Below are 21,268 nucleotides of genomic sequence, written 5' to 3' on the forward strand. Positions count from 1 at the left end.
TTCGGAGGCTGACGACTATCACTACAGGATTGAGCCCTTAATTTCCTAGAGGCAGCTGGGCTTTTGCATATATCAAATAGGGATCTTCTACCACAGTGATGAAGAACCTGAGGTCTGGGCACCAAATTTGGCCTTCCAGGGTTTCCCTTCCCTTGGCGCCCCCCACTTTCCCCAACCACCAATCATTTGGTGGTTTCCTAGCTTTTGTCAGTTTTCCCCCATTCTGAAATGTTACAATGCCTCTCCTAAAGCCTAGTGACTGGCAGGAGGAGCTCTAAACTAACATGCTGGTATTTCTGCCCTGCCCCTTTTGCCTTCGGCCCTGCCCACAACTGGAACGTGGCCCCCGAGAGCTTCTCTGGAATGGCCTTCGGCCCCTGGGCTGAAAGAGGTTCAACACGCCTGCTCTAGCAGCACCTTAATTTCTTTCTTTCCTTACATTCCGAGACAAACCTTTTCAAAACACAGACCCCACCGCAGCTGAAGCTAGTCATTCCCAAAGTGTGCACTGGGGTACCACCGAAGACCCGTTAGCAACAATCCTAATTAATGGAGCAATTGATTATATGATCAAAGAGATCATTAAAATAATTTATCGCAGTGGAGGGTTGGTCACACGGGTTGCCTTGTGGAGGGCTGGGCCCAAAGGGCTGGCCAGCCCATGCAGGATCCAGGCTAATAGTCCACTTACACAGTGCATGCTTCTCCTGTTTAGCTCAGGTGTGCCTTGGGCGGGGCCCCTCCTCCACTTCCTAGTGAGGGGCTGCCCCTTGGATTCAAACCAGGGGCCTCAAGCATGTAAAATGCCAGCTGTTCCACCCAGCAGCCCGGGCTATTCCTGCATCCACTGTGATCCCGGCATCTTTGACCGAGTGTTCAGGGTGGGGATGGGAAGGCGAATGCCCCCATGATGGGTCTGATTGGTGTGGTGGAGTCTGGGAGCCCCCCGCTTCTGTCATGACTATTCCCTACCAGACATGCAAAAGGTGAGTGGGGGAATTCCTCCCCACCTTCCTCATGGTGGGGCTCGAATTGTGGGTAGCCGTGCTGGCACATGCTGCCCAACGGAAGCAACCAAACAACCCACAGATCTTCCGTCTGTGGTTTGTTTAGCGCAGGGATGGGCAAACTCTGGCCCCAGGGACTAAATCTGGCCCTCCTGAGGTCTCAAACTGGTCTTCTAGGGTGGCCCAGATGGCCACGCTCCCTACCCCCCCTTTCCCTCAACCACTGATCACGCGGTCATCTCCTGGCTTTTGTGCAGTTTTTCCCCTCATTCGAAAAGATCGAATTACCTCTTCTAAGTCATAGTTTCCGCCAATAAGAACTTTAAGCTAAAATATTCTAGAATTTTGGCTCCTCCCCCTTTGCCTTAATCCCAGCCCACACCAGAATGTGGCCCCAAGAGCTTCTCTGAAATTGCATTTTGCCCTTGGGCTGAAAGAGGTCCAGCACCCCTGGTCTGGCATGGTGTGAACCAGAATCTCTGGCTTCTCTCCCCTTGAACAGGCCAGAGAAAAACCTGTGGTTTGTTCTTGAGCTCTTTCTCTGGCTTGTCAGGGAAGAGAGAAGCCAGAAGCATCATGCTAAGCAAACTACAGACAGAAGGTCTGTGGGTTGTTTAACTGTTGTTACGTGTGAACCAGGCCATAGTTTGCTTTTATCTTGTATTTTATTATTTTTAAAATCTATTTGTTTACTGCCCAGAGTTCTTCCATTATTGGGCAGTTTATAAATGTACCAAAGCAAGAGGCGCAATCCTATGCATGTTTAGGCAGGAAAAAGTCCCGCAACTCCCAGCATTCCCCAGTCAGCATGCAAAGTAAATGCTCATTCATCACTCTTCCAGCCTGCAAAAGTTTCTCATCTCCTTGCCCACTAGGCGCTGAATTATAAGGCATGCACTGCTCATCTTGTACAATTTAGAGGGATCAGCAATTAACGCAATGCGTTACCACAGCCTTCCAGCTGAGCTGCCACTGAACACCAGGCATGCATTTTAGCTAATTTGGGTTTTACGAGGTGCCATGATCGGGAGGCAACAGCTTGGGTCATACAAAAATATATCACAGCTTTTGGTTTGACCACTCATTTGTTCTGTGGCTTAAGAAGAGTTGTTTAAATTACGATTGCCAAACCAGGGTGAATAACTAAAGGCTAGGCTTCTCCTTCTATACTCAGCTGTCTCTTACCTCATTTTCAAAGCTGCTAAGAACAAAAGATTAAAAAGAAAAATATTAAAACCACAGGTGCTTACAGGCCCAGGCATGACATATGTACCTGGCCTCACCTTGCCTTGAAGTCTCCATCTGTAAAATGGGTGTAAGGCATATTCATCCAACACCTTCATTGTTGTTCAGTTGTTAAGTCGTGTCCAACTCTTCGTGACCCCATGGACCACAGCACGCCAGGCCCTCCTGTCCTCCGCTCTCTCCCGGAGTGTGCTCATGTTCATATTCATTGCATCAGTGATGCTATCTAGCCATCTCATCCTCTGCCGTCCCCTTCTCCTTTAGCCTTCAATCTTTCCCAGCATCAGGGTCTTTTCCAGGGAGTTTTCTCTTCGCATTAGGTGGCCAAAATATTGGAGCTTCAGCTTCAGTATCTGTCCTTCCAATGAGCAGTCAGGGTTGATTTCCTTTAGGATGGACTGATTTGACCTCCTTGCAGTCCAGGGGACTCGTAAGAGTCTTCTCCAGCACCACAGTTCGAAAGCATCAATTCTTCGGTGCTCAGCCTTCCTTATAGTCCAGCTCTCACAGCCATACGTTACTACAGGGAAAACCATTGCTTTGATTTGATGGACCTTTGTCGGCAAGGTGATGTCTCTGCTTCTTACTATGCTGTCTAGGTTGGCCATAGCTTTCCTCCCAAGGAGCAAGCGTCTTTTGATTTCATGGCTACAGTCACCGTCTGCGGTGATTTTGGAGCCCAAGAAAATAAAATCTGTCACTGCTTCCATTTCTTCCCCTTCTATATGCCAGGAAGTGATGGGGCCAGATGCCATGATCTTCGTATTTTTAATGTTGAGTTTCAAACCAGCTTTTGCACTCTCCTCTTTCACCCTCAACAAGAGGCTCTTGAGATCCTCTTCGCTTTCTGCCATTAGGGTGGTATCGTCTGCGTTTCTGAGGTTGTTGATAATTCTCCCAGCAATCTTAATTCCGACCTTTGATTCATCCAACCCGGAGTTTCTCATGATGTACTCTGCACATAAATTAAATAAGAAGGGTGACAATATGCAGCCTTGTCGTACTCCTTTCCCAATTTTGAACCAATCCGTTGTTCCATGTCTGGTTCTTACTGTTGCTTCTTGACCCTCGTACAGGTTTCTCAGGAGACAGGTAAGGTGGTCTGGTACTCCCATCTCTTTCAGAATTTGCCACAGTTTGTTGTGATCCACACAATCAAAGGCTTTAGCGTAGTCAATGAAGCAGAAATAGATGTTTTTCTGGAATTCTCTTGCTTTCTCCATGATGCAGCGAATGTTGGCGATTTGATCTCTAGTTCCTCTGCCTCTTTGGAACCCAGCTTGTACCTCCGGTAGTTCTCGGTTCACATAGTGCTGAAGCCTAGCTTGTAGGATTTTGAGCATCACCTTGCTGGCTTGTGAAATGAGCGCAATTGTACGGTAGTTTGAACACTCTTTGGCATTGCCCTTCTTTGGAATTGGAATGTAAACTGACCTTTTCCAGTCTTGTGGCCATTGTTGAGTGTTCCAAATTTGTTGGCATATTGAGTGCAGCACTTTAACAGCATCATCTTTTAGGATTTTAAATAGCTCAGCTGGAATACTGTCATCTCCGCTAGCTTTGTTGTTAGTAATGCTTCCTAAGGCCCATTTGACTTCACTCTCTGGGATGTCTGGCTCAAGTTCAGTGATCACACTCTCATGGCTATCAGGGACATTAAGATCTTTCCTGTATAGTTCTTCTGTGTATCCTTTCCACTTCTTCCTAATCTCATCTGCTTCTGTTAGGTCCCTGCCTTCTTTGTCCTTTATCATGCCCATCTTTGTACAAAATGTTCCCTTGAGATCTCCGATTTTCTTGAAAAGATCTCTAGTCTTTCCCATTCTATTGTTTTCCTCGATTTCTTTGCATTGTTCATTTAAGAAGACCTTCTTGTCTCTCCTTGCTATTCTCTGGAACTCTGCAGTCAGTTGACTATATCTTCCCCTTTCTCCTTTGCTTTTCACTTCCCTTCTTTCTTCAGCTACTTGTAAAGCCTCATCAGACAGCCACTTTGCTTTCTTGCATTTCTTTTTCTTTGGGATGGATTGAGTTGCTGCCTCCTGAACAATGTTACGGACCTCTGTCCATAGTTCCTCAGGCACTCTGTCTATCAGGTCTAATCCCTGAAATGTATTCGTCATCTCCACTGTATATTCATAAGGGATATGATTTAGGTCATACCTGAATGGTTTAGTGGTTTTCCCTACGTTCTTCAATTTTAAGCCGAAATTTTGCAATAAGAAGCTCATGGTCTGAGCCACAGTCAGCTCCAGGTCTTGTTTTGACTGACTGTATAGAGCTTCTCCATCTTTGGCTGCAAAGGACATAATCAATCTGATTTCAATATTGACCATCTGGTGATGTCCATGTGTAGAGTCGCCTCTTGTGCTGTTAGAAAGGAGTGTTTGCTATGTTCGGCGTGTTCTCTTGGCAAAACTCTAATAGCCTTTGTCCTGCTTCATTTTGTACACCAAGGCCATGCTTGCCTGTTATCCCGGTGATTTCTTGACTTCCTACTTTAGCATTCCAATCCCCTATGATGAAGAGGACATCTTTTTTTGGTGGTAGTTCTAGAAGGTGTTGTAGGTCTTCATAGAACCGATCAACCTCAGCTTCTTCGGCCTCAGCGGTTGGGGCATAGACTTGAATTACTGTGATGTTGAATGGTTTGCCTTGGATTCGTACTGAGATCATTCTATCATTTTTAAGATTGTACCCCAGTACTGCTTTTCCCACCCTTTTGTTGACTATGAGTGCTACTCCATTTCTTCTCAGGGATTCTTGCCCACAATAATAGATACAATGGTCACCTGAATTAAATTCGCCCATGCCTGTCCATTTTAGTTCGCTGATTCCCAAGATGTCGATGTTCAATTTTGCCATCTCATGTTTGACCACCTCCAGCTTACCTTGATTCATTGATCTGACATTCCAGGTTCCTAAACAATATTGTTCTTTACAGCATTGGATTTTCTTTTCACCACCAGACACATCCGCAGCCGAGTGTCATTTCGGCTTTGGCCCAGCCGCTTCACTCTTTCTGGCGCTACTTGGAAATTCCCTCTGCTCTTCCTCAGTAGTATATTGGACACCTTCCGACCTGAGGGGCTCATCTTCCGGCATCATCTCTTTTAGCCTTGTGATATGTTCCATGGGGTTTTCTTGGCAAGAATACTGGAGTGGGTTGCCATTTCCTTCTCCAGTGGACCACATTTTGTCAGAACTCTCCACCATGACCTGTCCGTCTTGGGTGGCCCTGCATGGCATAGCTTATGGCTTCACTGAGTTATGCAAGCCCCTTCGCCACAACAAGGCAATGATCCATGAAGGGGACACCTTCATTAAAAAGGTAAAGGTAAAGGTGTCCCCAACCAGTCGTGTCCGACTCTAGGGTGCGGTGCTCATCCCCATTTCTAAGCCGAAGAGCCAGCACTGCCCGAAGATGCTTCCGTGGTCATGTGGCCGGCATGACTGAACACCGAGGTGCACGGAACGCTGTTACCTTTCCCGCCGAAGCGGTGCCTATTTATCTACTTGCAATTTCTTGCTTTCGAGCTGCTAGGTTGGCAGGAGCTGGAGCTGAAGACAGGAGCTCACTCCGTCATGCAGCACTCGGGTCTCGAAATGCTGTCCTGCCGACCTTCCGGTCTGCAGTTCAGCATCTTAAACACTAAGCCACTGTTGCCCTAACACCTTCATTAAAGTTGTCTAAATAACAAATATTAAATTAGATCCTATTATTCATCACATTTTTGTCCTGGCTTCCTTCCAAGATGCTCAGGAGTGGGCAACTGGTCGCCTTCAGGTGGATTCAGTGGGCTTTCGTAAGCGTGCGTAGGATAGCCACTTGAGTCTCCTGGTGGGAAGTACTAAGAAATCTCCCTTATTATCCGTATGATCTTCCCAATTGCGTCTAGGCAATACCCCAGTGTTTGAGAGGGAGGTGACCATTCATTCACATGGCTGATGCCAGCCAGCGCTTTCATGCTTTGGGGTTTGAATTCAGTGTTTGTCTTACTTAGAGTAGACCCCATTAAAGTGAATGGGGCTCAAGCTAGACACCACACGTTCAAGTCCCGCTCATGTCAGTGGGCCCAGTCTGAAGTCTTACTTAGGGTAGGCCCATGGAAAAGAACGGGGCTGGAGTCATTGGGAGCTATTCCTTCCCATGGGCCCAGTCTAAAAGCCCCACTTAGAGTAGACCCATTGAAAGGAAGGGGCCTCAGGCTAGTCACCACACGCCCAAGTCCCGTTCCTTTCGGCGGTCCGAAAGCCCCACCGAGAGTAGACCCGCGGAAGTGAAGGGGAGCGAAGCTGGCCGCGACAAACTCGAGCCCCGCGCGTCGCGGCGGGCCCCTCGAGGCGGGCGGCGAACGCCGGCTGGGTCCTCCGCGGGGCGCTCCGCGTCCGAGGAGCCGGCTGGCGGGCGGGCTGGCTGGCGGGGCCGGGGCCGTGCGCACGGGGCGGGGCGGGGCCGGGCCACTTTGCACGCGAGCCCCGCGGGAAGGGAGGCCATAAATAGCGGGCGGCGCGGCGCCGCAGCCTCGCTGCGCTCCGCGTGCACCCGAGACGGAGAGCCTCGACGCCCGGCAGAGCGAACGGCGCGCGGGATGGACCCCCAAGACTGCCCCTGCGCCAGCGGTGAGGGCGGGCTCCTTGCTTGCTTGCGCCCGGTCGCGGCCCTACTTGGAGTAAACCTACTGAAATGAATGGGTAGACTAGCGATGGCTGCAGCTGCTTCCCTCTCTCCATCCATGATTTCTTCTCTTGCTTGGAGAGAGAGAGAGAGAGAAAGAGAGAGGCGGGAGCGCATCTGGCGCGCATCGGGCGGGCGGGCGTCCCCCCCTTTCCCTCCTCCCCTCCGCCTCTCCCCGTGTTTCCCCCGCCTCTTTGTCACTAGAAGGACCCCCGTCCCCACGTTCACTTTCACGCCGCGTGAAGCGCTGCCCTCTGGCTTGCCAGGCCTGTCTCCCCCTCTGTAGCAAGCGCTGCCCTAGTTTTTCCTAGTTCAAGGACGCATCGCGAGGCTTAGCGGTGGGTGGGAGACAGATGGGCACTTTGGATCCCTCTCCTATGGGCAGGGTTAATGTAGACCAACCTCCCCAAACTCGGCACCCTCCAGATGGGTTGGGACTACAACCCCCATTGGCCGGGGAGGATGGGGGTTGCAATCCCAATCCGTCTAGAGCATGCCGGGTTGGAGAAGGCTGATTTGTACTCTAAATTTTAGAGTGTACCAAATGTGGACACCCTCTTCCTCCTTCAGTGCCTCCGTTACCTCTGTTGTTAGGGGCGTGTATAGTAAATTATACTATAGTTTATACTATAAACCTCTGTTGTTCAGGACGTGTATAGTAAATTATTTTTGATGCTAAACATGTCTTCTCAAAATCCTGGAGGACTCCTGAAGACCTAAAAAGCACCGTCATGACTTTCCCACCTCTTATCTTTCTGTTAGAGGAAGAAAAATGGCTTTGCTCCTTGGACCTCGGGGTGGGAAGGGGATGTACAGAAGATACGCACCTATGTACACCTAAATGTACATAAGGGATGCTTAATTTGCAACTGTGGTATCCAGTTTCAGTCCCATATGATTTTAATGCCTCTCCTTTCTTTTCCCCTCTCCTATTGTAGGTGGAACGTGCACCTGTGGCAACAACTGTCAGTGCAAAAACTGCAAATGCAAGTCGTGCAAAAAGAGTGAGTGTGATGGGTTGGCTTCTCGTGTTCTGGGCCATTAAAACTTGTACATCCTGTCAATCTTTGGCTTCTGTGATGTGGGAGCAGTGTAAGTTTATAACAGAGCGGTGGCAAAAAGCGCCGTTATCAAATATGGCACACGGAGCAGTTTTGTGGCACAGAAGTAGGTGGAAAGGGGCCCGGGTGGGATTGGTTGTCACGTGCACACCCTCTCACTAGCTACGTAGGCATATATCCTGGATACAGCCTTCCACAACCTGGTTCTCTCCAGATGTTTTGGACTTCAGATCCCATCAGACCCGGCCAATATGGCCACTGGTCAGGAATTCTGGGAGCTGTAGTTCAGTACATCTGGAGGGCACCAGGCTGCCCTAAGCCAGCTGCTAGCTGTGGATGGTGGGGATTGTAATCCCAGCACTTCTGGACAATACCAGGTTGGTTGAGGAAGTCTGGACTCCGCTATGAATTCTGACAAGCATGTGAAGGATGCTAGATTTGAAATGAGCACAAGAGCCAACTCTCCGTCTGTGTTACCTCATCATCCCCATTTCTCGGGGCTGCCAAAAGATGCATTGATTCCTAGTAACAGAATCTTCCTTTAGCCAAGAACGCCAAAGGTGGCGTTAAATAGGCCACTCCTGGATTTGGTTCCCCCATCTGCAATATGGGGGTATTATATTTATTTATCTAAAATATTTTTATGCCGCTCATCAGCCAAAAAGTCTCCCAGAGTGGCTCAAATATAATTAAACAGGACAGTCCCTGTCCACAGGCTCACAATCTAAAAAGACAGGACAGGACACACAAGGTAGAAGGGACAGGGAGGGAAGAAGCGGGAGATTAATTCTTTTAGCAGGGCTGGTGGAATGGCCCTGTTCTCCCTCAACTCAGCCTGCTGGAACAGCTGCTGCCGGTGACAGTTGAAGGAGAAGGAACCACCTTCACGAGGGGTAGTAACAATGACCTACCTTACAGGATTGTTGTAATGGATTGCAACATGTTAATGTGCATGAAGTCCTTTTCGCACCTTAAAGTGCGAGAGAGAAAGAGAGAAAGTGCTGTGCCGAAAATTTCGATTCTTCCATTTTCGGCGGCGTGGGGCAAAGACTCTGGCAAAAGAGGCTGGGAGAGGTGAGAATTTTGGAGAGTTTTCTCCTTGGGGAGGTGAGACAGGGCTTCCCTGTACTTTTTAAAGTGTAGGCAGTTGTTGGGGGGGGGGGGGTTTCTTCTATTTCTATGTTTTTTAAATGCCCCCTGCCCTTGCAGGAGCTCAGGACTCTTCTCTAGCCGGGTGTTCTTCCTGAATGCCTATTGGAGAGGGCGAGGTCACATGGTCTTCTCAGAGTTCAGAAAGAACTGCTGGGCTGGAGAAGTGTCCTGGGCTCCTGCAAGTGCAGGAAGTGTGTGTTTTTTAAAATTTAAATATATGAAGACGACCCCTCAAGAATCGCCCGCACTTAAAAAGGCGCTCACACGGTGCTCACACATGTAAACCCTGTCCCCCTCCCCAAGGAGAAAATTATCTGAAGTTTTCCCCCTCCCTGTGAAAGCGGGGGAGAAAAAACACTGTCTCTTTCGCAGGGAGAGAAAAAGTTCCCTAAAATAGGGGACAGGATTTGGCACACACGCATGCGCACATATACGCACGCGCGCACACATACATATACACGCGCACACAGCCTTATTCAAGAGCCAAGGCAGTTCTAAGTAGCCATAGGGAACGGTGGTAAAGAGACAGTGCACACAGAGTTATCTTGAATGCCTCCTTCAGATCTGACATCGTTCACACACTTGTATTGCTCCCTGTGAGGGATTGGTTGTTAATCCCAGAACAGCCTTGGCTTGACCCCTGTTGCAACAGCATTGTGAACTATTTAGAACTGATATGCGTTGCTGCTGAAGTTAATGTGGGTGTAGGATGCTGGGGCATGGGACGCTGCTCTTCTGGCTATCCTTGGCGGAAGCAATGGTGAAGGGTAGAGGAACTGAGGGCTGAGATCTAAAAATGTAATTTCTTGCAGAGTTCTTACAATGCAAATTTAATTGTTTATCTCACATCAACCCTGAGAGGTAGAACACTGCTATTATCATTATGTATAGAGGTGTGTATGTGAGTTGCTAAGAGAGCCTGTACAGAGAGCCTTTTCCAACCTGGTGCCCTCCAGAGGGATTGGACCACAACTCCCAGCATCCCCCAGCCATGTTGGGAATGGTAGTCGAGCACCTCTAGAGGGCACCAAGTTGGGGAAGGCTGCTGTACTGTGACTTGAACCCAAGTCTCCCAGATTCAAGTTCCAACAGTGTGTCTCCTGTTAGGTTCCCTCCGTAGTTCCACCTATGTGACTCCCCCCCACACACACACATCATAAGCTTGATTTTTCCTGTTCCCCTTTCCAGGTTGCTGCTCCTGTTGTCCAGTGGGCTGTACGAAGTGCGCCCAGGGCTGTATCTGCAAAGGGCCCCCTTCCAGCAAATGCAGCTGTTGCAAGTGAACCCGCTCCCACTCGTTTGAGTGTTGACCTGTATATTTGCCTGCAAGAATGTAACCCTGAATGCCCATTTGTATATTGGCCTGTGTGTCTTCCAGCCTTTAGATGTGAAAGTAAGCTACGTCGGAAATAATAAAGCTATATGTATATAAGTAATATTTGGAAAACCTTTTTGTTTCCTTGCTGTCTCAAAGGGGCCACGGGATGGAGCCAGTGAGTCTTAAGACAGGGATCTTACTCCGTAGCTTTGAGCCAGGCATCCACCTCCCAAAACAGTGTTTCTAATTCAGGTTATTTTTGTGGGCATCATCCCAGGATGCCAGCGCAGCCCCTAAAAACTGATGATGTTAACAAATGCCTAAAACGTGATGGCTGGCTTTATTCACCTGGTAAGCAATGGAATGGATCGGTGCCTCTGACATCTACAAATAACCCTCAACTGGTAATGCCCAAATGGCGGGCTACTAGGAGGCGCCTGTCGGCTCAAAAGTACCACAGACCAAAGGGCTGCCATGCTGCGCTGTTTCTAATCAGCCCCAATTGGGGGCGGGATTACTCCTTCTTGCCCAGCTTCTGCATAAGGTGTAATGGGAGCATTCAATTATTAGTAACATAGCAGAGCTAGCTGCCATCACAGGAAGCTGCTTGCTCTGTTTCTGCATGAGTCCCTGTTCTGAGCTTGTTTTTTCATCGTGGCATATCTGGGGGTCCTATTGTAGTGCAGTAAACAGGCAACTACTTGATGTGTTGTGGCATAGAAATCTTTGAAATGAACATTCTCAGATCAAGTATTATTGTTCTCAGGAGGAGTCTGAATAAATAAAACCACAATCCCCGCCTAAAACCATAAATGTTACAACATCAAAAGAGCAGCAGTTAAAACAATACAGAGCCCCACGTTTTAAAAAGACACTTGAAATAAAAATTGTTTTCAGGGCTGAAAAGCCAATGAGGATGGGGGCCAGGTGTATATCTCCTAGGGAGGGAATTCCACAAGATGAAGGCCCCATCTCTTGGGCCTGTCGATCTAATAGATGTCAAAGGCGAGCCTGAAAGCAGGGCCTCTGAGGCAGAGCTCAAGGCTTGGTCAGGTGCAAATAGGTGTGGAATGCATGGAACACACAATCCTTAAAATATTCAAGCCAGGTATGAGTGTTAATACAGGGGTGGCCCTAGGGCTAGGTGAGCTGGGCAGTTGCCCGGGGTGCTGAGCTGAAGGGGACATCAAGCTGAACTCAGTGGTGCTGTGTGTAGTTTTTTTTAAGCACTGTTTGCAATGAGCTAGGATAGCAAAAAAACAATTGTAGCCCTTTTTTCAAGGTTCTACAGGCTGGGTACTAATTATAAAAATCTTTCAGTTAGCTTTAAAGTATCTTTTTCTGTTTCCACTTTGATGTCATTTGCAATACACAAGCCATACAACTTGGTAACACTGCAAAGCTGCCTCGGGTGGGTGGGAGGCAATTTCCCCCCAGCCCCCATAAAGCGGGGGGCAAATTGCCTCCCACCCAGTGCGCTTCAGTTCCTGTGCATAGCGTTGGCCCCTGCCACATTGCTCACCAGAATTCTCGATATTTTGCTTAAAGTTTTCATAAAAAGAGGAAATGATATTAGGTGGACCAGAATCAGAAGACATTTCTTTAGCCACAGGTCATACAAAACTGGAAGACCATCATCCAATGAATCATATGGTTGGAAAGTCATACAATCCCATCGGCACACACCACCAGAGTTCGCTATTAAAAGGCATGATAAATGTTATTGGACAGCAGCAAAGCACCCATCATTATGGCAGGGGAGGTGTGTATATTACAGAAACCGCAGAAATTGCTCTATGAGTCTGTGCCCTTTCTCATGTGGGGAAGGAATCCTATTCAGTGTTTATATGTATACTGCTGCACTGAGGGATTACAGCTTTGCCCCTGAGAACATTCCCTTCTTCTCTGCTAACATCAGCCATTCACTTATGTGGGTGAAACTAGATATGGAATACTCCACTTGGCTGCAGGCTAAACTGGTCCATTGGTCCTGGTGATCCCAATTTCTTGGGGCAGGGAGCAAGATGGAGGGGAGAGTAGCAACTGTCTCCTTTGCCTCATAGAACCAAATGGGGGCTATCGCTAACTGGGGTTGCTCCTATCTCCATAAGAGATGAAGTTCTCAACCTTATTGACAAACTGAAAGCTCAAGAAATCACAGAGCCCAGATGGGATCCATCCTAATGTTCTCAAAGAACTCAAATGTGAAATTGTTGATCTTCTAACAAAAATATGTAACATGCCCCTAAGATCAGCCTCCGTATCAGAGGAATGGAGAATGGCCAATGTAACACCAACTTTTAAAAGGGGATCCAGGTTAGCTTAATGCCTGTTCCAGGCAAATTGGTGGAAAGTATTATTAAAGATAAAATTAATAAGTGTATAAAAGGATAGGCCCTGCTAAAAAAGAAAGAACCAACATGGCTTCCACAAAGGTAAATAATTCTGCCTCATTAACCTTTTAGAGTTCTTTGGGAGTGTCTGTGGACAGAGGGGATCTGGTAAACATTGTTCTCTTGGACTTCCAAAATGCTTTTTGGCAAAGCCCCTCAGCAAAGACTACTGAGCAACCGTCATAGAATAAGAGGAGAGGTCGTCTTATGGACCAGTAACTGGTTAAAGAACATAAAGCATAGAGTAGGAATCATTGTGAAATAAGGTTGTGTTCACCAGGGACCTGTCCTGGGACCAGTACTCAAACAACCCAGGCATTGTTAGTTTCCAGAGGGTTGGTTTGTTGTTGTTTATTCGTTCAGTCGCTTCGGACTCTTCGTGACTTCATGGACCAGCCCACGCCAGAGCTTCCTGTCGGCCGTTGCCACCCCCAGCTCCTCCAAGGTCAACAGAGTCTTGTGGCACCTTAAAGACTAACCCATTTAGTCTTTGCCAGAATGAATTTGTAAATGCCAGAATTAATCTGTTAGTCTTTAAGATGACACAAGATAATTTGTTGTTAATATAGTTGTTAGTCTTTACTGTACCATAAGCTGGCAGAGGAGGAATAAATGCTAATTCCTCACAGTGGAGTGATGTAAACAGCGAAGTCCCACAGGGATCTGTACTGGGACCAATGCTTTCAACTAAATTCATAAATGATCTGAAATCAGGGGTGGGTAAACTGGGTGGTTACTGAGGACGCTGAAATGAGGGGGGTGCTGAGCTGAGCTAGGGTAGCAAAAAGCAAGTGTCTGTAACCTTTTTTTCAAGGTTCTACAGGTTGTTTGGGTTCAAACTACAAAAATGATCTTCCTTCCCTTAGCTTTAAATTATGCTTCTTTTTCCATTTCCACTTCTCAAGGGCAAAACTGTAATCCCTCAGTGTGGCAGTATACATATGAACACTGGAAATGATTCCTTCCCCACCTGAAAAAGGGCTCAGAGTCACATAGCAAGTTCTGGGGGTCTGGTAATATAGAGGCCCACACCTAACCTGCCATAATGATGGGTGCTTTGCTGGTGTCTAATATGACCACCTAATTCCCCCCCCCCCCTCAGTTCACTCCCTCCTCACTCAGTTCCTTCTCTTTCTCATTTGCCAAAAGATTCCTGTACATTCTGGACCAGAATCTAAACTTGGGGAACAGGTGGGAGAAAGTACGTCTTTGTCCATGTATGGTTTCTCGTTACAGTATGACAGCAACATAACCTCGACAGGAAAGGGTTTGGTTTCCTACCCATCATCCTCATCCAAAAGTTGAGCAATTAATGAAATTCTAGGAACATGATGTGTTTCCTGGAGGAGCGTGTGCAATGAATTCTGACCAACAGTTGCGCAATCAAATTTGAAGTGCGTTGTACTTAAAAAAATAGTCCAGTCAAAACAGAGGCAGTGTTTGTGATTATGCATGCACTGAATGAATGAGATTGCCAAGGCTTTTATTTGCTTGTGCCTGAGAGCTGGAGCGGGGGCCTTGCTAAAATAAGGACCAATATTTGATATCCCTTTGGTGTCAACATTTAACAGCACTGCATTTTCCCTGAAAGTTTTGTTTCAATTATGGCAGAAAAAGACAAAATGTGATTAATCATCCTCATCGTAATAACACAGGCATACTTAGCAAATTGTGGGCTTTCTCTTTCTGTTCTATTTTCCAGGGGCAGAACTACAGGTACTTGCAAATGCAAAATAATGTAAAAACAAAGATGGGTGTTTGTGGGAGAGAATCACTGGGAGAGAGGCAGCTGCTTTACTCTCCCACTGAAAGGGCATTTCTACAAGAGGCTTTGACTGTGCGCTCATGAATGCCCACTAGGACGTGTAAGGAGGAAAGTCTACTATTTCCTCTCATCCCGCCATAGAAGCAGCGTGTAAAAGTGCAATTCAGCTATACCACAGTGCCATCTAGTGTTGTATAATAAAACATATAGAAGGGCAGAGAAAAAAAATCCCAGAAAAAGGCACGCCTAAAGGAGCCGATCTTATTCCTGCAAAGAATCCAGAAGCAGAAGCCCTGGTGAGGGTGTGGGATAAAAGCCTCATGTAGAAATGCTCACAATGTCATGCACGCACTCACACGCGCAGTGTTTTTCTCCCAGCCTAGTATATTTCCAGTCCTGAAGGACAGCTGCAGGAAGAAAAACAGTTGAACTAATAAAACTGATTTCAACTCAGTAAAATTGAACGCAAGACAAAATACTCTTTCAAACAATGCAAAATTGATTCAGTCAATACTGATGACGACCACTGGCTCAGTTGTTTAGGCAGAAATACATCCTACTGAGCTGAATAAATCCCACTCCCAAGAAAGTGAGCCTGCTCCCCTTTCCTGTCTGCTGCTGTCTTAAAAAACATTATTTGCCATAAGAATAGAAGAAGAGCTGTGCTGGATCAGATCCAGGGTCCACCTAGTCCAGCATTCTGCTCACACAGTGGCCAACCAGCTGCCCATGGGAAATCCACACACAGGACATGAGTGCAACAGCACCTTCCGCCCATATTCCCCAGCAACTGCTGTACATAGGCATCCTGCCTCTGAAACTGGAGGTGGCATAGCCTTTTCCTCCAGGAATTTGTCCAACCCCCTTTTAAAGACATCCAAATCGGTGGCCATCATTGCATCTTGTGGTAGCGAATTCCATAGTTTGACTATGCATTGTGTGAAGAAATCCTTTCTTTTATCAATCCTGAATCGCCCACCAATCAGCTTCATGGGATGACCTCACTGGGTTTTGGTATTATAAGGGACAAAAAGAGGTTGCAGCCTTTCCTCGTAAGGGAGTTGTTCCAGCCCCTTGATAATTTTAGTTGCTTGTTCTGCACTTTTTCCAGCTCTACAATACCATTTTAGGTGTGGTGCCCAGAATGGTACACAGTATTCCAAGTGTAGTCACAGCACAGAGCAGTATGATATTGTCAGGGTTTTTTTTAAATGCCTTTCTTAATTATGCCTAACATGGAATTTGCCTTTTTCACAGCAGCTGCACACTGACATTTTCATTGAGCTGTCCATCACAACCCCATGCTCTCTGTCTCGGGGCTTCTCGACACCAGGCTTTTTATCCTGCAGTTTACCGGGGCTTCTGCTTCCAGATCCTTTGAGGGATTAAGATCGGCTCCTTCAGACACACTACGTCTCCCCCCCCTCCCCACCCCCCAGGATTGCCTTCATCTGCAAATTCTGTATGTTTCATTATACAGCCACTAGATGGCGCTGCTGTTATAGCACAACTTGGTCATTTTTAGGCTTAGATTGAAATCGATTCAAACCACCATTTTCTTAATATCTCATTATTCCCGTTGCAAATAAAGCTGCAGAAATGGTCACAAAGCACGGTAAAGGTCTTGGAGGGTGATGACAACATGTAAAGGACCCATAAACTTCTGTGAGTAACCAATCTTAATCGCAGGATAAAAGCCCCATTTGGCAACCCTTGGTCAGTCACCACTAGCTCAAATCCCACTGGCATATACATGAAATTGGGATTTTTTTTGCTCCAACATGCATCACTTTACACTTGCTTACAATGAAACACATTTGCAATTTTGATGCCCATTCTCCCAGTTTGGAGAGATTCTTCTGGAGCTCTTCACAGATCCCGTTTTGTTTTAACCATTCTAAATAATTTGGTGTCATCAGCAAACTTGGCCACCTTACTGCTCATTCCTAATTCCAGATAATTTATAAAAGAGTTGAAAAGCATTGTTCCTAGTAGAGATCCCTGTGGGGCCCCACTGTTTACATCCCTCCATTTTGAGAATCTAGCATTTATTCCTCCTCTGCCAATTTATGGTACAGAAAAGACTAACAACTATACTAACAACAAATTGTCTTGTGGCATTTTAAAGACTAGCAGGTTTATTCTGGCATTTACAATTTTTTTCTGGCAAAGACTAAATGTGTTAGTCTTTAAGGTGCCACAAGACTCTTTGTTGTCTTTGCTGCAATAGACTAACCCTCTGCCAATTGTAAGAACTTTAATGGCCCAGTTCACACATAGTGGTAATTCCTGGGTTGTTTAATCCAGGAATTGTTGGGGCTGAGTGCCAACCCCCGTTCCTGGGTTATCATCTGAACCCAGTACTCTGGGTTGCTTAGGGGTTAAACAAACCAGAGTTTACCCAGCAATCACCCATGGTTTATTGTTGGGTTAAATTCTGGGTTATTGAACCCCTAAACAACCCAGAGTTCCAGGTTCAGATGTCACAATAACAAGCCAAGAACAAGGTGTTTCCTGGGTTGTTGAACGAAAGTGGAAGCAATGAGTACATAGGAGACAGTGCACTCCCTCCCACTCAGCCATGACAATTCCCAGGTTAAAAAACAACAACACAGGACTGTGCAAACTGGCTGTTTTTGTGTTACAGTCTTTCATGGGCCAGCCCCCATTTTGTCAAATGCATGAAACATGTTGCCTTCAGCATGTGGGTGGGTGTGTGAGGCCAGAAGGCTCAGCAGTACAAGAGACAGATGTATCGCATCCTTACGCAGGGGCAAAAATGAAAATGAGATCTGTTGTGTGTTTTTTAAGTAAAAGATCCAATCAAAGTGGGTAAGATCCACTCCTAACTGGCCGTGAATTGGCAAATCATAGAATCATAGAATAGTAGGGTTGGAAGGGGCCTACAAGGCCATCGAGTCCAACCCCCTGCTCAATGCAGGAATCCAAGTCAGAGAATCCCTGACAGGTGGCTGTCCAGCCTCGTTTGGTACCCTAATCAAGATGACTAGGGTACCAAAACCCTTAAACGGGGACTATGACTTTCTGTAGCTTGGTACACAGTCATCCACAGCTCCTATAGACTAGAGCCCGGGTCTAACCGAGTCCAATCTGTACATTAATTGAAGAAGAGCAGCTTCTCCGGGATTCAGTGGGATCCAGTCCCGCTAGTAAACATGCACAGGAGATGAATAGTGTCTTCGGAACTGACCTGATTAGCTCCCCCATGAGTCAACATTGATTTTCCCAGAATTTAAAAAAAAAAACCCGCTGCACTTACTGAAATCCAGGAGGCTTTTTGCACACCGCACTCAAGTTGCCTGGGGAACTGTGCGTGTAGTGCCATGTGGGCGGCTTTCCATCTGCACACAGCACTAGAGACTGGGCGAGAGGAGCCGTGTTCACTTGGTATGGGGAGAGGGGAGATTTGCACACTGTCTGGGGGAGAAGGGCGCTGCTATTGTAGGGGGGGGCTCTTTGTGGGTGGGCAGCAAACGGTACACCGTGTGTTTGTGCACAGCAATTGTACTCAACTTGGTGTACTTTGCTGGAAGAGCAGCATGTTGGAAGTCTCTTGCAAAACAAAAGTACTCCATGTCATTGCCAAATAGCAGTTTTTTGTGCTCTCTCTCTCTGTCCGTGCATACACAGTGCGAGAATGAACATTTTATTTCTACCTCAAAACTACAATCCTGAACGCTAAAAAAAAAGGAATCCTTTTGGCATAAGCTTTTCTGAACTTCATGTAGCCTATTTATTTGTATTATTATTTAACATTGTTTTAGATTACCTTCAAAAGTAGAACCCTCTCAAGGCAGCATACAAGATTAAAAAACAAACAAAACAGAACAATGCAAAACAAATACAATGAAGTTAAATAAATAAATGTTCAATACAAATCTATAAAAAACTGATGTTATAATAAAACCTGCAGCCTACTTTGTCTAAACCTTGGAACCACAATAAATATTGTCATTTTTAAGGCGGGAGAGAAACTATTGTTTTTGTCGTTTAAGATCTGTGGTCGCCTCTGAGCCCGGGGGCAGGGTGGGAAGAGTGGTGAGGAGCAGATCTCCTCCTCACTCCCCCTGCCCTGCTTTTGTGCCTAGACAGCCGATTTTGGCTGTCTAGCCACAGGACCTCAGAGCATGGGAAGTGGCGGCCAGACAACACATCGTACCAGATTTCTGGCTTCCCCACCCTGCGGAATGCCCCGTTTTCGCTGCTCCACGCTGCTCTTACAAGCGCGGAGCTGATCCGCACTGCCTACAAGACAGCGTGGGAGGGGGTGCGGGTGGGTTCTCCAGGAACTGACCTCGGAGTGCAGCTGCAAAGTAGGCTGCAGGTTTCCCAGGAACCGACCTATCCTATAGCCACCTAGCCGCTGACTAGCGGCCATAGGATTGCACCCTTATCGTTTTGCCACCTTTCTTGGACCTCTGATTGCCAATATTCCCAACCGAGGCTAAAGTCTCCCTTTCTGATGGAATTCATTGAATTAAAAATCGGGGGGGGGGGCTTATTTATTACATTTATATCCCACCTTTTTTCCTCCTTAAGGAACCCAGGGCAGCTTACATAATCCTCCACCTCTCCATTTGCCCCTCACAACAGCCCTGTGAGGTGGGTTGGGCTGAGAGTCTGCGACTGGCCCAGAGTCACCCAGGGAGCTTCCATGGCCGAGTGGGGACTAGGACCCAGATCTCCCGGCTCCCAGTCCAACACTCTCGCCACTGCACCACGCCGGCTCTCTCCTGTGCAAGGGCTTACTCACTACAAGCCCTGCCTCCTTCTATTTAAGCCTAGATGTTTGGGGCAGGTTAATAAGTGGTGTGTTGAAATCAAGCAGATGTCCAGAGGACACTTCTCCTATTAGGAGTTGAGATGTCTCTGGACTGAGCCCTGAAACTATAAACTGGTGTCAAGACTGAGTCCTTAAGAGGACTTAGGAGTCCTTAAGAGGACTCCTATTGCAGTGAGCTCAGCAAACTACCCCTTAGTGAGATGAAGCAGGTCAGCTGTGCTTTTAATCAGTTTCAGGTCCACGCTGCCCTCTGGACACGATCCGCCCTTGGGCAAGGCAATATATTCTAATAGTAGACAGAGGAAAAGAGCTGCTTGTAGAGTGCAACCCTATGCATGTTTACTCAGAAGTAAGTCCCCTGATTCCCATGGAGTTTATTCCCTAGCAAGGGGGCCAAAATGTTCAAGGGGCTAGAGCAACTCCCCTAATGAGGAAAGTCACACTATTTGGCACTTTTCAGCTTGGAAAAGAAGTATGGTTGGACATGATAGAGGTGTATAAAACTATGTGTGGAGAATATGGATAGGGAGACATTTTTCTCCTCTCATACTAGAACCCAATGGGGTCATCCCATGGAGTTTAATGGTGGAAGATTCAGGACAGATCAAAGGAAGGGCTTCTTCACACAGCACATAGTTAAACTATGGAATTTGCTACCCACAGGATGTAGTGATGGCCCCCAATTTGGATGGCTTTAAAAGATTATAGACGAATTCATGGCGGAGAATGGCTACCCGTCATGATGGCTAAATGCTACCTCCAGTATCAGAAGGAGAACATGGGTGGGCAATGTTCACAACAGAACATTGTTGCGCTTGTGTCCTGCTTGTGGGTTTCCCATCAGCAGCTGGTTGGCCAGAGTGGGAACAGAATGCTGGACTAAATGGACCTTTGGGCTAATCCAACATGGCTCTTATATTCTTTGTATTTAGAACTGCAGCCTTACTTCCCATAATCCCAGATGTCAATAATGCTGGCTTCAAAAGATGCGTTTCCCAGCCACCCCGAGAGCACATTTCAGGAACATCTGAAACTGTCTTATACCAGGCTAGCTTTATTTGTTCATTTAGCCCAGTATTCTCTACTCCTGCACGTTTTCTCCAAAATACATCCTACTGAGTAGTCTTACTCTCAAGGAGGTGTGCACAGAATGGACGCCTTGCCTGGGCAGAGTAAAATAAGTCTACAGACCAATCCTATGCAGCCTTACTAACCTATGAATGTTTACTCAGAAGTAAATCCCACTATGTTCAACGGGATGTACTCAGAGGTCGCATACCCCTGAATAAAGCTGTGCATGCAATGCAGCGGACTTATGCATACTTGCCTGTTGAACACAGCGGGGCTTACTTCTGAGCAAACATGCAGAGGCGTGTGCTGTAAGTCGCACAGGAATCCGTGGGGCTTCCTTCCAAGTAAACCTTGCCTAGCTTGGGGCTGCACACCTGAGGTGCTTGGATTGTCACACGTGGCCCCAGCTGTGGTGTGACTTTCTGCCAAGGATACAGCACCAAGATCTTTGGAAGGGGGGGGAGCTAAAAGATGGGGGGGTTAATACAGGGGAGGGCAAAGAATCCAGCAGCCAGATCTTGGGGGGAGGGGGAATACAAGATATGGGTGGGGGAAGGATATAGTAAAATCCTGGGGTGGGGAGTACAAGATTTTGTGGGGGAGGGCAAAGAATCCAGCAGCAAAATCTTCGGGGGGGGGGTTTTCAGGATCTTGTGGTGGACAGCAAAAGCTACAGCAGCAAGATGGGGGGGGGTCAGGATCTTGTGCTGGAGGGTAAAGGCTACAGCACCAAAATCTTGGGGGGGGGCGAAAGAACCCAGCAGCAAGATCTGG

The 21,268-nt window shown here is 47.1% G+C and overlaps 1 protein-coding gene across 1 annotated transcript; it reads left to right on the forward strand.

Moving 5' to 3' along the window:
• The first annotated feature begins 6,783 nt into the window (after window positions 1–6,783).
• On the forward strand, window positions 6,784–10,575 carry LOC146339073 (metallothionein-1-like). The gene is made up of 3 exons (XM_084812121.1): window positions 6,784–6,875; window positions 7,869–7,934; window positions 10,332–10,575. Exons 1-3 carry the CDS (start codon window positions 6,845–6,847, stop codon window positions 10,424–10,426), a joined length of 192 nt encoding a protein of 63 aa, XP_084668247.1. The 5' UTR covers window positions 6,784–6,844; the 3' UTR covers window positions 10,427–10,575.
• The last annotated feature ends 10,693 nt before the right edge of the window (window positions 10,576–21,268 follow it).

This window comes from Heloderma suspectum, chromosome 8 (genome assembly GCF_057233095.1).
Source record: "Heloderma suspectum isolate Gila_16-S chromosome 8, 16-S_ref, whole genome shotgun sequence".
Taxonomy (NCBI): domain Eukaryota; kingdom Metazoa; phylum Chordata; class Lepidosauria; order Squamata; family Helodermatidae; genus Heloderma; species Heloderma suspectum.